At 28.8% G+C, this 18,345-nt stretch overlaps 1 protein-coding gene across 1 annotated transcript; it reads right to left on the bottom strand.

The window, feature by feature from the left end:
* Nucleotides 1–605: 605 nt before the first annotated feature.
* Nucleotides 606–3,179, bottom strand: LOC120089493 (small ubiquitin-related modifier 1-like). Its single transcript, XM_039046981.1, has 3 exons — nt 3,015–3,179; nt 1,064–1,213; nt 606–975 (listed from the first exon to the last, which is right to left on the bottom strand). Exons 1-3 carry the CDS (start codon nt 3,099–3,101, stop codon nt 910–912), a joined length of 303 nt encoding a protein of 100 aa, XP_038902909.1. The 5' UTR covers nt 3,102–3,179; the 3' UTR covers nt 606–909.
* Nucleotides 3,180–18,345: the final 15,166 nt, after the last annotated feature.

The raw sequence follows: 18,345 nt of genomic DNA, 5'->3' as shown, positions 1-18,345 counted from the left end.
ATGACTATTTATTTATTTCGATTCTGTTCTCTTCTTGGATTGGTTATGGTTCTTGAAAACTGGATTTGAACAAAATTGATGAAAGTTTCTGGATTTTTAACGGAAACATAATCTTGCCACGCAAGTACTATTCTCTAATTTGAACTTAAATTTATTTATTTTTACTCTGAATTTTTAATTGAACTCTACGATTAGTTAAATGTTGTACTCTTTTTCTATCTAAACTATGTCAAATTACTCATTAATTTAAAAAGAAAAGTTTATATCATATCTTAACAAGGAAGACTCATGAGTTATGACCTACGACTTACTAATCGGTAGAAACGTAAAGGACTTGGAAGTTCTTTTAGAAAGTTAATACAGTGAAAATGAATCTTCAAAAGAACTTAATACGATCACAAAATTGGCCTCCTAGATTCACTATGATATACATACATGGCTTAGAATTGTTTCATTCTGATATTTAAAACAGGAACTTCATTAGACATATTATTCCAAAATGTGACGTAGAAGTTAAAACGGAACGAATATTGAAGGATCGAATCAACTCTCTCTCTCTCTCAACCATTCTTTGTGGTTCCAATGAGTTCATGTTACTTGACTCATGACTCCGAATCATTTGACCACTCTTATAAGTTTTATCAAAAAAAGCTCACAACATGATGAAGACGACGAGACTGGTGCATAATATTCAACTTTCCAAATATGCTACTAATGCTTTCTACAACAACAAGCCAAGAACAACGAATACGAGAAGATAACATTGAACTCACATCGTAAAGCTTAAACTTTGGGAAGTATTTAGGGAATCTACACCTAATAATAAACCTGCAAGAATCTCTAAACGACCGACATTTTTCCAAATCAATGAAAATACTAGTACTGATTCAGCACCAACAGCACATATTTTCAACGAGTAGATCCACCAGTTTGGTGCAACATTGCATCAATCTCATCCCCATCCTCCATCTCTAGCTGGTAAAAATACATGATTTGATTAAGGGGAAAAAAAAATACATGAATTTAATATAGGATTGCTTAAAAAATATGAGAAAAGGTTTACCTCATCGGGGGTTTGCTCTGCTCGAAGACGACGACCATCAAATAGAAAAGCAATGGAGTTCAAATCCACAGATTGTCGATCACAGTAAGCATTCATTAGTTTCTTCAGCTGAGTGCTCCTTTTAATCCTGAAGAACACCTCATTTCCATCCTAAGTAAATAAAAAAAGTGAGGACTAAGGGGTCAGTCTTTCATCAATATAAAGTCAATGCTTTCTTTTGGTGAAAAACTGTAACCTTTATTGAGAAAAATGAAAGAATGTACTAAGGGATACGAAAAAAATAAGCCTACAACAGGAATCCAAAAACTGCAGGAAGAGATCAAGAAAAATTTTACTCTCCTGAATAGTATTTCTATAACCAACAAATTGGTGTAATTAACAACAAAGAAACGAAAAGGAGAAAAAAGTACAATAATTGCAAGAACGTGATAAAGAAGAAAGATGTTGAAAGGAAACTCTAAAAAGATCAAGTGAAACAAAGAAGAAAAAAGAAACTCAGACATGATGTCAGAGGAAGACAACAGACGGAATGTAAAAGGCAAGTTGATTCAGTCCCTGAAAATTCGCAAGGAAACAAGAAAAAAGATTGGATCAATCACTCCAGAATAGATTGAGACAGAAATGGAGCTAAGCATTCAATAAAAACTTCAATCACCATGCTCTCCCTTGTCAAGAAAAAAAAAAAAATAAATAAATAAATAACTCCTCAATGGATAGATTAAACACGTCTTCCAATCAAACCACCATCATTTGTATCAATAATCACAACGAAGACCACAAAGCAGCACCCTTCCCAAAGTTTATTAAAAAAAAAAGCCACATAGATGTATATTTCCATGGCATGTGTAAATTCTTTAGATTGCTGACAGACTTGTGTTACTTCTTCTAATGCTTAGGCATGTGTCAGCTTTTATAGTACTATTCTTATTATTTAATATAATAAAACGGCTCAACTGAACCTTTCATTAAAGCAGTGAAAGAATTGTGAGAAACCCAACCCATAGTAGCTTAAAATATCCAATCTATTTTTTAAGGCTTGGTTTAAAACACATAATTGAATCTTTAAAATACATCAAAACCACTTCATTGGAAGTGATATTAGAAAAACACAAAAAAAAAAAAGGAAGAAAAGAAATTATTTCGTAATGTATTCCAACAAAATGAATAAAAGAATACTACCAAAATTCAGAGAAACCCCACAAATGATTTAGTGTCCATGCTAAAGATACACACCAAACGCGCTATTTATAAAAGAATACAAGAAAATGTGTAATCAATACTTGATAAGGCTACATCCCAGCAGGTATTTGATCCCCAAGTGATAAATCCATCCCAAGGAAAAGTATACAAGAATAATATCAAAGAATCACTAGCTTATCTGGGACATGACGGGAGGACCAACTCTCAGTCTTGTATCCCAGAGAGTAGTCTATAACAGCAAGGGAGCTTCGAAATCTTTTCCAAGAGATCAATCAAAGCTACGACAGGATTTTGTTCCCCAGAGTGAGTGTAACAAACAGAAAGAAAAAATGGAACAGCCTGAATGCCTACAAAACTGCTAATGTTACACAAAAACGGAAACTAGAATTCCACCCACCACTTAATTCGATTTGCTAGATTCAGAGAAGGAAAGTTTCAGAACCATTATACTTGCCAAATACAACCATCGCACTTGTCACATATAACTCCAATTTTAAAACGATTTAACCATTTCTCTTCCCCTTTTTCAGACTTCAAATTTCGCGAACAACCAAAAACGAATTCAACAATAGAACCCCATCAAGCCTATAATTTATACTTCTACTTGGGTGCCTGCTGCCTAACCGACATCTTCGAAAGAGAAAGAAAAGACCAAAACCCAGAAAACGTCAAGCGATCAAATGCAAATGAAAGAAAGATCAGCATTAGAAGGGTTCAAAAATGAACTTAATTTCTCAAGAAAGAAAGCAACCTGGCCTTTGACCTTCAGGTTGATATGCGCCGACTGGTCGTTGGGCTTCTTGTCTTCCTCCTGCTGCGTATTTGTGACCCCCGACATTCTTCAATCTTCGCCGATTTACCAGAAATTAGGGCTCAAATCTCCCGATTTCTGACTCGTGAAAAGAGGGAATTATTTTTTGAAAAACTAATTTATATTTATAGTAGAGTACCATTGGGCCACTAGGCTGACACTATTGGGCCTATTACTTCACTAATGGACCTAATTATCAATATATGCTGGACCGGCCCAAAAAATAGGTGGATATTTGAAGTATATGTATATATATACAAAGAAAGGAAATTTAGCATTTAATAACAATTTGGCTTTTAAAAATTAACTTTATAGAGACTATCTTACCCATGTGTTTTTTATGTTTTATTATCTATTTTTTATTTATGTTTTCAAAATTCAAGTCAAATTTTAAAAGCTATAAAAAATAATAGTTAGTTTTAAAAAAATTGTTTTTGTTTTTTAGAATTTGACTAGAAATTCAAGTGTTTATTTACGATAGATGAAAACCATAATAGATAAATTGATAGGAAACAAGTGTAAAATTCAAAAATAAAAAACAAATGAAATTGTTATCAAATACATCTATCATAAGGTCATTCATGGATCAGTTTACTTGATTGATTTTATTGGTTTTGACATGTGTCCTTAGTTTTTTTTTTTAGTACAACAATTACAAAATTACGAGGATGAGGGATCGAACATTTGAAGGAAGAAAGATCGTATCAATTACCGTCAAGCTAAGTTCGCTTTGACATGTTAATCCCTTAATTGAATTATGCTAAAGTGGACAACTATTGATTAATTTGGTATCAATAATAATTTTGATGGCAAGTGGACATAATAGATTGAAAATTTAGGGCATGTTTAGTAGAGAATCGAGATTTTGTTTATGTTTTCATATGCACGAGTTCAACAAATATGTATTTGGCAGACAATCCGGGTTCTGTTTCTCCAAGCAGTGCAAAACCTAAAAACAATACTTTTAGTTTTCGCTCTATCCAAATTTTAAATTTAAATTTCGAAATGCATAATTGTATTATGTAAAGATAAATACATTTAAAACTATATAATATATCATGTTATAAACTCAATTCATTTTTTAAAATATAATATGTACTATGTAATAAATAATAAATTATACAATATTACAAAACAATAACTACAATAAATTATATTCATAAATAAGTTAATAATAATTTATATTAGTGAGTAACTACAATAAGGCTTATGTTTTATATATAAATATAAAGTATCAAGCACATGTTGAACAATTGTTTAAATTAGAATTCAATTTCTGAATCTACTACCAAACTCATATGTGATTACATGAAATATAATTTTGTTTTCATTGCATCGTTTGTTTTTTAATTTTTGTTTTCAGATTCTCTAACAAACAGACCCTGAGTACGTGATAAGAATGGTTTTAAGACTAAATGAGTAATGTAGGTTATAGTTTATACCCATATACAATATTTATGGTAATTTGTTCTAATTATGCTAGGTAATTAGTTAATAAAATGTCTTTCTCTCCCTTCAATCAAATCAAAGAAAAAAAATTAGAATCCAATCACATTTAATTGAGGTAGAGTGTAGGATTTCCATTACATTAGAAAAAGTTCTCACAACTCTCTCTCTCTCTTTTCAATTTCCAACTATTTAGCATAATAAGAATGAGATTTTTTTTTCCTTGTATAAGTACTGAATTGATAATTTGCCACAAAACTTTGTTCGGCGTCCTATCAAAATTTAATTAAGAAGGTGAAGTGTAGATTTGAACCTCTTATCTTTAAAGAGGCGATAAAATGTCTAAACCATTTGCATTATGTGTGAAATACTCTTTTCACTTTCTTTTTCGACGTGAAGCATTTGTAAACGAATAATAAAGACCGAAACTATAAAAGTGGGTGGTCCCTAAAAATTATTTAGAGAAAAATGAGTTAATGAGAGAAAGCAAAGGGTGTGGTCCTTATGATTTCCACTTTGGCTTTGCAACCAAATAAAATGAATCTCATGGCCATTATTATCTCTTCCATCCGCAACTTTTGCCCTCCCATGTTCTTCTCCACTCTCCTTTCTCCTTGCACCTCATACTTTGATCCATTGAATCATTTTGGACATGTTTAAGAATCGAAAAGAGTTGAAATTACTTTTATCATTTTTAAAATCATTTCGATTCATGTTTTTAGTCATTCAAAATCAATTTTGATAATATGAAAATTGAATTTCAATGTTTTAAAGTAATTTTAAGTGGTTAAAAGTGTATTTCGGAGTGTTTTTGAAAAAGACAAAAATGATCTTAACAAAATTACTTTCAAACATGCATTTAGGTTGTTTTTCAAAATCTTTTTTGTTTAGGTCATATGGGATAATCATTTGGTCTCATGTGATAATTATTCGATAGATTTTTTAAAAGTAGATATGTTATTTCACCTATTTCTCATGATGTTTTCATCTTTCCTTAATAAACATTTGAATTCTTAGTCAAATTTTAAACACAAGATTAAATTTTTTAATAATACTTTTTGACTTTGAAAATTTTTCTTAGATTTTGAAATCACTTCTTAAAAGTAGACAACGAAACTAAGAAAATAATTGTTATTATTATCCAGCTTAAAATGCATGCTAAATTTTGAAAATTAACCTAAAAAAATTTTAAAAAGTTATTTTTGAAATTTAGAAATCGGTTAAAAGTTCAAATGTTATTTGAAAAAAAGATGAAGATCATTAGAAAGAAATAGTGAGAAAACAATAAAATTTTCAAAAGCTTAGACTTATGTTTTGTAATCATTTGGTTTTTTGTTTTTATTTTGAAAATTAAGCCTATAGATATTACTTCCTTCTGATTTGGAAAACAATTTTTCTTTTATATCATAGTTACCATAACCGTGCATAACCTCCCACTCAAGTCGATTATTAAAGAAAAAGATTAATTAATTATCATATAATTAATATATTATAAAAAAAATATAATAACCAACTTATCATATTATATTTATAACCTATAGTTTTAATATTTCATCATATGAAACATATAAACCATAGTTCTTTTTCTATTTTATGGTATTTAATATAAATCATATTTATATTAATTCCTCCAATGATTATATATCAAATACATCATATCCAATTATATCATATTATAACTGGAATTAATTTAATTATATCACATATAATAATTTTTCTCTTGTTAATTTGAACACTTCCAATTAACCCAAAATTCGATTCTCACTTGAACTCATTGAGCTACAAGGGACCTTATGGACCTGTGCTTGAAGCTCCAACGGTACGTGAATAACTGACTAACTCTTTAATCACGAAGATCCACCATCTGTTAACTGTTGGTCATTCCATTAAAGACCGACAGCGTCACACTTCGTAGATACAAATATATTTCGTGTCCGTTGGATATAACCAGTCAACAAATGTGATGACCCTTCAAAAATTACTCGTAAGTACAGCTAGACCAATTACCGTTTATCCCCTATAGTTATATCTAACTCCTTAAGTACCACGATTCCTCTAATGAACCAATAAATCATAGTCCTACTATGATTAAGTCCCTCTCTTCCCTAAGAAAGGGTTGGGCACTATGTCAACACACCAGAATCAGCCCTTATATGAGCAATTATCTACTTACTTTGCTTCGGAGGAGAGGGTGAATTCCGTCTTGTGTAGCTGAGTTCCCAACTCTCCAATTAGACGAATCCCTAAAATAGTAAGCTTGTTGAGTTGGCAATCTGGCCACTCTCACCCATACAAATCAAATGACTATCCTCATGAGTAAGAGTTCCCAACTTACTCAGAATTGAGGTCATATCACCTATGGTCATCCTAGTGAAATGTAAGTCTCAATTATCAACGACGTTATATAAAGAAACGAATCATTTCGTGGTCCAGTCTTATACAAACACTTTGTATAAGAAACCCCCGCTCACATGTCTCCACATGAATGGTCAGGATCAGACCATTTGTAGCACTTTACAACACTTGTAACATCTACAAAGTGGGTCGTATCCATAGTGTCACCATGTCACCAGGATAAGGTATCCCTCATTTATCCTTATACTACAGACCATTTAGTTTATTACTTAAGGCATGATCTACTTGTATGTCTCCACATACATGTTTAAGTTACATTAAATAACCTCGGATCTTAGTTTATTGGATTGAGTAAATGCCTATAAAATAACACTTATTTTATTAATAACAATATCTTCACAAACTGTTTACAAACTACAAGACTATAAGGAGAATTAGGACACCAATCTCAACAGTTCTCTCATTAGAGTTCCTTCATAAATGATAACCTAAACAGTCTATAGTAGATGGATAAAGTTTGGTACCTTATTCTGGTGACACTATGGAAATGACCCGCTTTGCAGATGTATAAATGTTGTAAAGTGCTACAAATGATATGATTCTGATCATTCATGTGGAGACATGTGAGCGGGGGTATCCTACACAAAGAGTTTGTATAAGACCAGACCACGAAATGACTAATCTTGTTATATAACGTCATTAATAATCAATTTTTCAATTGTGATATATATAAGCATTATGTTACAGGGGGTGCAACATGTTAGTAAGAATTTAACACTCGTTTAAGCACAATTGAAGGATCGATGTACCTACTACTGAAAAAGCTTTATCTGAATCTAATGTTATAGCATCTTCATTGAAGGATCCTATTGATGTACCTACTGCTGCAAAAGCTTAATCTGAATTTGATGTTATAGCATCAGATGGAAGTGCCAAACCCCGGAAGAATCAATCTTTGAGTTCATTACTCAAGTTTTCAAGCCTTGTCAAGTTAGTTATAGCTTAATCTGTGTACTTTTACTCTAAAGATAACTTTTCATTTCTATATTTTTTTTTTCTTTAGTAGTAATTGTACATAGAATGTATTACCTTAGTTGTTTCGTTCCTACTTTTGTTGGAAAAAATTCAACCTATAACTTTGGTATGACTAGATTTAATTGCACGATTATTTTAATTTTGTTTTGTTTTTGTTGGATGTATCTATATGACCCTACAAAGTAGATAATTAGATTTTATTTTGTGCATGTACAGGTAAAAGAGAAATGTTATTGTTTCTAATTTAAAAAACGATATTGTTGGTTTGCATGTACATAAGAATTTTTTTTTTCAATAACAAAACGATGATAGACATGTGATATCGGATAATTAATAACAAAAAAAGCAGGTGAAAAACCAACGTTCAAGATAATGCTCAATGCCGGTTGAAAATCGATATTGAAAATAGTATTTAATGTTGGTTGAAAACTGATATTGAAGATAACTGGCATTGAAATCTTGGTAATCTATAATGTCGGTTTAAAATCGATATTAAAGTCCAAATTTGTAGTAATGACTTTTACAAACGATTTAAAAAACCAAGCTAAATTATGAAAACTAAAACAAGTAGCTTTTATAAACTTGTTTTTATTTTTGGAATTTGGTTAAAAATTTAACCATTATACTTAATAAATATGCAACTTATTGTAAAAAATGGAAATGAAATAGACTTAATGTTCAAAAATTAAAAACAAAAAATAAAATTGTTACCAAACGGAACCTTAATGATTATCAAACCTTGTCTCAAAAAGTATCTAACGCGTTTTATGGAATTTGTTGACACAACTAACTCAACGATTGTGTGACATGCTTATGGGACATGAATAATTTGAAAATTTAAGAAATAATGAACAACATAAAAAATAGATAATTGGATAATCAAGTTCGACGTGCAACAACAACATCTATTTTAAACAGTATACTAAATCTCTTTTTTGGTTCTTTTCATTTGTTTTGAATCACTTCATTCTTGACTTATGTTAGTCCAAACCAAGAATATTATGTTTTTATATCATAAAAATTACTTAGAATCAAACATGAAAGTGTTGAAAATGACTTTTTGGGCTCAGGCCAATCGAAAAAGTAAAGGAGAGTGTGAAGTTTTGTCCCACATGGATAGTTTTAGAATTGCCTAGAGGGTATAAATACCAATGAGTTCTACATAAGAATCAAAAGTGAGTTGATGATGGAAGTATAATCCTTTCACCCTTAGTGTGTTACTGTTGTTGTCTAGGTCAAATTGTTGACTTTTGATTGTTGGAATTGTTATTGGTCAACTTGGTATCTGACATTGTAGATGTTAGCAACACAGATAAAATGCCTCTTATAGAATCAAGAAGAAGTAAGAGACAGAGAATTGAGAAAAATTTTGATTCTTATTTTTTAACTACTTTTTTAGTTGAGAGGCCAAATGATATTGACTATTAGTTTGCATGTATGTACCTTATAGATGAGGATCCTAAATCTTACCAAGAAGCCTTAAGTTATGTAGACTCTAGCTTATGGAAGGAAGCTATTAAGAGTGAATTGGATTCTCTAATCATGAACCAGACTTGGAACTTAGTAGATCTTCCAAAAGAGGAAGTAAACCTATCAAGTGTAAGTGGATTTTCAAAATGAAAATGAGGCCAGATGGTTCAATTGAAAGATACAAGGCTAGATTGGTAGTAGTAGGGTATACACAAAAACAAGATGTTGATTATTTTGACACGTATTCCCCTGCAACAAAAATAGCTACTATTAGGGTCTTGATTGCGTTGGCTGCTATCCATGGACTTCTAATTCACCAAATGGATGTAAAAACATTCCTGAATGGTGATCTAGAAGAAGAAATCTATATGGTACAACCTGAAGGTTTTACAGCTGTCGGTAAGGAAAACAAAATATGTAAACTAAACAAATCTCTTTATAGTCTTAAACAAGCTCCCAAACAATGGTATGAAAAATTCAATGATGCTTTGATAAAAAAAAATGGGTTTAAGGTAAACTCTTTAGATACGTGTGTTTATTCAAAGTTGTTTGGAGCAGAGTGTGTGATTATATGTTTGTATGTTGATGATATGCTCATTTTTGGAACAAACATAGAGGTGATACGTAATACCAAATTGTTATTATCTTCCCATTTTGAAATGAAAGATTCAGGGGAAGCTGACGTAATACTTGGTGTTAAGATAAAGAAAAACTATTTGTGCCAATCACACTACATTGAAAAATTACTAAAGAAGTTTGATTGTTTTGATGATCCTCCTGCAAGAACACCTTATGATGCTAGTATATTTCTTAAGCAAAATAACAGTGATAGTATATCTCAGTCTGAATATGCAAAGATTATAGGTAGAGTTATGTTTTTAATGAACTATACTAGACCTGATATTACATATGCTGTTAGTAGATTGAGTAGATATACACATAATCCTGATAAACATCATTGGAGTGTTTTTCGTCGTCTGTTAAGATATCTTAATGGAACCGTGAACTATTGTTTACATTTTAACAAATTTCTTGCTGTTTTAGAAGGTTATTGTGATGCTAACTGGGTATCTGATAATGCCGAAGTCAGTTCTACAAATGATTATATGTTTTTACTCGGAGGAGGAGCAATATCATGGAAGTCTACTAAACAAACTTGTATAGTTAGATCCACTATGGAATTATGATTTATTACTTTAGAACTAGCAGGACAGGAGGCTGAATGGCTTAGAAGCCTACTAGGGGATGTACCATTGTGGGAAGACATCAGTACCAGTATCTGTGCACTGTGATTCACAAGCTATCATAGGTATTGCCAAGAACAGTGTATATAATGGCAAAAGGAGACATATACGTCTTAGACATGGAGCTGTTAAACAATTATTAAAGGGAGAGTCTACTGCGACTTAAACATGGGACTTAAGCCCTTATAGGATTCTATAGCCCTTTATTTGGGTAGTCTATTGTGATAGACTTGGTGGTCCATAATCCTTCATTTGGGTGGTCCTAGTCCGAACTTGATGGAAAGAACTAAAACCTTTTAAATTCCATAGCCTTTTTTTTGGTGGTCCTGGTATGGACTTGATGGATACGTGTAAAGTATTCATAGCTCAGTTTTGAGTAGTTTGTCTTTGACATACTTGATGAAGAAGGTCCTAGTATGGATTAGACGAGAAGTCTTTATAGCTCAGTTTGAGTGGTCTATTGCGATAGACTTGATAAAGCAATTAACGTAATTGTGAAGGTGTGGCCGCCTTCTATGAAAGAGTTTGAAGGTCTCTTTCTAGAGCTTTCACAGTGACCCGAGGTTTATGTGTATGGCTATAATAAGTACACTTTATATCGCAGAATCGAGAGAAGGACTAGGAGTAAGGCGTGTTGTAGGGGTCTCAACCAATGTTATTGAAAGTTCAAGAGGTAATTCACTCTTTCTAACAAGGTTATTACCCTACTTCACCATGCATCAATTCAAATCGTTAGATATTGATGTTTTAGTCTGATCTCCTTTATTTGCTCAGAACACCTATTTTTTTATTTTTATTTTTCATTTAATCTTTTATATTCTTTGCTTGTTAACTTCTATAACAGTCATTTGTGGGGGATTGTTGAAAATGACTCTTTGGGTTTAGGCCTATAGGAAAAGTAAAGGAGAGTGTGAAGTTTTGTCCCATATGGATAGTTTTAGAATTGCTTAGAGGGTATAAATACCAAGGCATTCTAGATGAGAATCCAAAGTTATGGTGGAAGTATACCCTTTCACCAACCCCACTTGCGCGAAAAAGAATTAAATTTTTATTACTTATCCTTTTATTTTTGTTTAATATTGTTGACTTTTGACCATTGGAATTCTATCCGTTATTGGTCCGTTGGTTTTCGTCCATTAACAGACCTTTCCATTTCCACCCGTACCGTTCTGTCTGTTGGTGTCCTCCCCTCCTCCTCTATATAATCTTTGTTCAAATTTGTGAAGAGAACATACAACAAATTTATTCTTCCTTCTCCACTTCGTTTCCATTGTTCTGAGCAACCTTCTCTCCAGTGCCTGCTTGAATTTGGAGGTTGCGTTAACCTTGGGGAACAATCGGCTTAAGCGATTAGCACCGAGGTCGCGCCGTATTTACTTTCAGGACAGTGATTTTTCCACGACACAACAACATTCATGACATCTGATTCAACAGAAAGTTCAAAAAAATTAACTCTGTAAAGTCTATGGACTAAAAAGACACCATTATTATAGTTAGGTGATTAATTAAACAAGTAATTCAATGAAAATTCAATGAGAATTTATATTTGAGTCATTATTTTTTTAAAATCCATGTTAATCCTTATGCTTTTGAATATTTTATTTTGAAGTACTTTTGTATATGCTTATTTTTGTACTTTTGTAGAATTTTCCTATTACACTCAATAAAAACCTAGCTAGGCTCACTATTTTCCAAATTTAGGATGTGATTGGAAATAATTATGCATAATATCATGCACGACTATCTTTTTCTTCTTCTTTTCTTAAGGGTATGTGAAGTAAATGATTAAACCTCATATTTCAATATTGATAGTACAAGTTCATACCAGTGTTTATATTGACATGTGATGCTGGAGTTTTATTAAATACACCATATAAAAATTCAACAAGAATTTCAAATAATCTTTTAATGCGCATTTTAAATACTAATGATATTATTTCTTTTGAAAATACTCAAATTGAAATATAGTGAATTGAAAGTGAATAATTTTTTCTTAAAAAAATATATATACTAATTAAAATAAAGAAATAAAAAACCAAAATAAAGAAAAAAAATAACTTGTATTTTCATGTCCTAATGGTTTCCCTTTTTTTAAAAAAAATAAATAAATAAAAAGAGTAGTGACTGTGACATGCTATAAACTTGGAAGTTTCGGGGAAAGAATATAAGGATCATTTCTTTTTCTTATTTGACAAGTTGAACTTTAATTTGGACAATTTTCATTGACTTCAAAGCTATTTTGTTACCAAAAATTTGACTATAAAAATATTTAGTGAACGAAAAATTAGCAGAAAATTGCGCGAAACGACAAAAAAACATACAATTTGATGAAGACGTATACCTAACAGTGCTTTGACATTAATTTTCCTTTTTGTTTTCCATTAATGTTTAAAAAACTAGCTTATATACTGATAATTAATAATTAGCTTTAAGAGAACTCACAAATAAAAAAAGTTATAAAAAAATATAACTTGAAATTAAGGAAATCTATTACACAAACACGAATATTCCACGTATAGTCCTGACAATTACAGAAATAAAAAAATAAAAATACTGACAACTAATTATGCAAATAACACCAAGTATTTTATAACCTAGTTCAGTGATATACCCACCTATGTTTGAGGGTCAGTATGCCTGAGAAAGATAAACTCACTAATATAAAACGTTAAGCATTTACAACGTTGTACTTTTCTATAAAGTAATGATAATTATAGTGACACTCATAAAGCCTTACTTATTGTTAATCACCTAGACTCTCCCTAGATGTAAGACTCATTCTCGATAGAACTTAGGTTCTTCCTAAGTATATGAATATTAGTAAAGAATCACTTAGGCTCTTTCTAAGTGTGAAACACCTTCTTTCTAATGATTTATCTTTACACGTTCAAATGAAGACCGTTCCACTTTATAGACTTAGGCTCCCCTAAGTTTGAGAACACTTTCTCAATCAGCGTTATCTTGAGATCCCCCTAAGGATAGGCTCCCTCTAAGATTAAGAATATCTTCTAATTCACAAAAAGTCTTAGGATCTGTTTGATAACATTTTGGTTTTATTTTTTCTGTTTTTCAATTATTTTTTAAAGAAACATACTTGTTTGATAATTATTCTCGTTTTTTGTATCCAACGTCGGTGTAGGCACACACTTCTAGCTTTCCTTTTATAGGTTATAGGTTTGAATCCTGTTTGAGGTAAAAAAAAATTTACATTTTTTAATTTCTTAATTTTGCAATATATTTATATTTGTGTAATTTGTAATTTGTAATTTTTTATTATTTAAAATTAGATACTATTTTAATTTCTAATAGGTATATTTTAAATATTTTTTGAATTTTGAATTTCAAATTTTGCGATATGCATGTTTATAAATTATTTTCATTTTCATTTTTTATTTTTAGTAAATTTAAAACTAGTTAGAATTTTATAATATAAAAATTTTATTCACACATTCATTTAACTTAATTATAATATTTTACAACCGCGACATATATATTAGATATAATTGGATTAGATTTCAGTTAGTATTATTTAAGATAAATGACTTGAGTGAAAGATAATATTTCAAATAAAATGTAAATGATTTTTTTTTTTTATTGAAAGAAGCAGATGACTTGGATGGAAAACAATTGTATTAGTCATAAATAATATTTAATAAATATATATATATATATATATATGCGCGCGCGCATAATTAAATTATATTTGAACTATAAAATAAAGGGAAAGGTAAGAAAAAAAAATACAAGAAACGAGAAATAAGAAAAAATTATCAAACAAGTTTAGGGCCTGTTTGGTAGGCAATCTGAAACAGAGTTGTATTTCGTGTTTTTAGATATATGTTTGGTAGCAGATTCATAAATTCAATTCTAATTTAAACATTTTTTTCAAAATGTGTTTGAAAATATATTTAAAACTATAAAACTACTTATAGTTACTTACTAAATACTAGGTTGAATATAAACTATTACTAATTTATGAAGTTATTTTATGTTAAAAATTTTGTATAATTCTTATTTTGTAATATCATATAATATATATAATATACTATATATACATATTTCAATTTTAAAAAAACAATTAAGTTTATAATATAAATACTATATTTGTTATTTTATTTATTATTTTTAATATAATTATGCATTTTAAAACTTTAAATTCGAAATCTAAATACTCTAAAAACATAAAAAAAATTGTTTTCAGAATTTATACTGTTTAGATTACAGAATCTGAAAATAGTTATCAAGAATAAAATTCAGATTTTCAACCAAATACATAATCGTTGAACTCAGTAAATCAAAAAACATTAAACATAATTTGAATTGCCTACCAAACATGCCTTTATATTTATGTTTCTTTTTTTCAAGAAATAATAAATAGTTAACAAACATATTCTTATTTCTAGTTCTTAAAAAGCAAAAAAATGTAAAATAGGAAACAAGAACTAGAAAACAAAAAACAAAAAACAGAAACGTTATCAAACGAACCCTTAACCATCACAGTACAATATGCCACAAAAGACTGATTAGACTCCTTACTTTGGCCTAAAAGGTTGTTTAATTTAGTTTTTCATTTTTTTTTTCAATCCTCCTGTTTTTAATATCTTATTGTTTTATTTTCTCTCGCATCCCCTCTTCGATTTTGTTAAAAATTACTGTGAAATTGTTAGGTGAATTGATTTGAAAAAAAAAAAGAAAGAAAAAAAAGAAAGAGTAAGCAATTGAAAAACAGTGGTCAAATGCTTTGTAATTACTGTTTTATTCAAAGGGAAAGTCTAAATTTGTCTCTAATTTCCAATTTTGAATACAAATCATCACTATTATTAGTTAAATAAACGTGATTATTTGTGAAAATAAACACACGTGCCAACACTAAATATGTTGCATTAAGAATTCTTTAATATTCAATTTCAATTTCAATTTTTTTAAAAAAATTGAGCAATTCAATAATCAACGAACACAATTTTAGAATGTGTTTGGTTTAACTTTTTCAGGTGTTTAATTTTAAAAATGAGGGTTTGTTTGAATTGACTAGAGAAAAAAAATATTTTTTCAAAAAAGTAATTTTTATTTCAACTATTTTAATAAAAATTGTTCAAAATAAACATTAAAAGTATTTCAAAAGTTATTTTGAGTGGTTACCAAATATTTCAATTCTTTTTTCCAAAATAACTTATTTTCAAAGTTAAACATTTGAAAAGTTAAATTAAAAACACTCTATGTCATATTAATAGTGAAAAGTTATTTTGGAAAAAAATATTCCAAAATTTGAAGTGATTTGTAGTCACTCAAAATAGTTTTTAGAATATATTTAAAGTGTATTTTAAGCGGTTTTTTTCAAAGAGTTTGAATGAAAATTACTTTTTATTAACCTATGCCGTATTAATAGTGAAATTGTCAATTGATTATAAACCAAATGGCTAAGACATTATATGATAGGTTCAATTTCTCTTTTCCTACATGGCCATATATTGAACTAAAGTTATGATTAAAAGGAGGAAAAAAAAAAACACCAATTTGGTAAAGAATCTAAAAACAAAAATTTGAAAACAATGGATTAAATGAAAACAAAGTTGTATTTCATATATTAAAATATGTATTTGATGGCATAATTCATAAATTGAATTTTAATCTAAACAATTGTAAACTAGTTGTAATTGTCCACTAAATATTAGTTGACAATAAATTATTTTTAATTTATTCATGAACATGTTTTATGTTAACAAAATTATAATTATTATTTTATAATATTATATACTTTATAGGAAAAATTGAATTTTTGTCCTTATGATTTAGAGTAAGTTAAATTTAAGTCTTATGGTTTATAATTACAATTTACCCCCTATAGTTTAATAAAAGTTTCATAATAAATAGTCCTCGTGGCATGGTCTATTTACAAGGATTTGACAAACTATATGAATTCTTAGAACTAAATTTAAAATTTTAAAATTATATGAACTAACTTTTAAATTTATCCAAATCATAGGGACCAAAGTTGAAATTTAACCAAATTTAATTTATAATACATTACATAATACATATTTTAAATAAAAAAATTGAATTAGGTTTATAACATGATATACTATATTTCTAAATGTTTTTATTTTTTATTTAATATGATTCTGTATTTAAAATATTAAAATTAAAATTTTGGATACAAATAAATATAAAAATATTGTTTTCAAAACTTGCATTGTTTGGATCATAGAATCCAAAAATAGTTTTCAGAAATAGATTAGGGTTGTCAGGTAAACATATATTTGTTGAACTCGGTGAATCTGAAAACATAAAATAAAATCGAGATGGATAAAGCAATGCCTATACTTGAAGAAAATTTCATTCGAAGTCTATGTCACCATGTGCCCGAGACGATGCAAATCGACTGACGTCCTAAAAAGGGTTAATTTTAAAATAAAATAAAAATGAGTCGTCACCAATCTTTTTTACGGTGTGATTGGGCACCAAAATAAAATAAATAACTTTTAATAAAAATGGTGAGAAATTATTAGAATTGAGGAAAATTTTCTCACCACAAAAATGTGAGAAATTATTACAATTTCTCAAAATCTGTCATTAATAACTTTTTAATAAAGGATGTTTTAGAAAAATATTAATTAAATTCATTTTTTTCTTGGAATCAAATCTCGAAAAAGTGTGGTCTTAAAGAAAACAAATTATTAGAAACCTTTTGGAAATAATATATTAATTTTTAAATATTCAAAAACACTTAGAGAATGTAACTCAAAGAAAAATTTTTGATGACTTAAAAAGAGTTCTAGAAAAGATTTTTAAAAACTTAGATAAATTTACGTTAGAAATCAAATAGGATTTAATATAAACATTGCACAAATAAAAAGATAACTTAAAAAACATGATAATAAGTTAAGTAAACGTAAAATAACATTTAAGATTTTAACAAAAATATATTGGAGATTGATCTCGAACTCTCAAAAAATCGATTCCTCACCTTAAGAATTCTAGAATATCGGACTCCCAAATTTCCTAGATTTCGTTCGTCAGAAATTTTAGAAAAACGTCATTGAAACTAATATTTAAGAAAAGAGATTAAAATTCATTTAAAAAAAATTAAAAATGAGTTAATTTCAAAGACTTGAAAATAAACCTAATAGTGTTGAAAATGCTAGAGCAATTTTACTTTAAAAAACAACATTAATTTAAATATGTAAAACTATGTTGGCAAAATATGTAAATTAACAATGCATTTAAAGCAATAAACTAACGAACAATGATATTTACATAGATATAAATTTAATAAAGCATATTGGAGGTCGATCTTGGACTCCCAAAGAATCGACTCCTCACCTTAAGATTCTAGAAAATCAGATTCCCAAATATTTCTAGAATCCATCGTTGGATATTTTTTTCAAAAAGAAAATTAATTAAAAATATTAACAAATTTAAGCAACTATTAACAATATATATATATATATATATTAAATTGACCATAAAAAAGAGAAGAAAAATATATTATTTAAATATGCACATAAAAATATGGGAAGATGCTAAAGAAACACTAATCAATGTTATAATAAAAAAAGAATTAAATTTAAAAACTAATTATAAACATAAAATAAAGATAAATATATAACGAACAAAGTTTAAGAATAAACTAACAAATGAAAGAAATAATAAAGAAAAAAAATAACAATATTAACGAAATTGAATTTTTATTTAACTAATTTATCTTTTTTTCCATCAATTTT

The sequence above is a fragment of the Benincasa hispida genome, chromosome 10 (genome assembly GCF_009727055.1).
Source record: "Benincasa hispida cultivar B227 chromosome 10, ASM972705v1, whole genome shotgun sequence".
NCBI lineage: Eukaryota > Viridiplantae > Streptophyta > Magnoliopsida > Cucurbitales > Cucurbitaceae > Benincasa > Benincasa hispida.
The sequence above is the reverse complement of the archived record's forward strand: the minus strand, read 5'-3'. Positions and strand labels throughout refer to the sequence as shown.

Excerpts from the sequence above, each read along its gene's own strand:
- LOC120089493 (XM_039046981.1), bottom strand. The coding sequence starts at position 3,101 with ATGTCGGGGGTCACAAATACGCAGCAGGAGGAAGACAAGAAGCCCAAC. Across the intron at positions 1,214-3,014 it reads ACCTGAAGGTCAAAGGCCAG|GATGGAAATGAGGTGTTCTT; the intron begins GTTGCTTTCTTT and ends TTATTTACTTAG. Across the intron at positions 976-1,063 it reads CAGAGCAAACCCCCGATGAG|CTAGAGATGGAGGATGGGGA; the intron begins GTAAACCTTTTC and ends TATTTTTACCAG.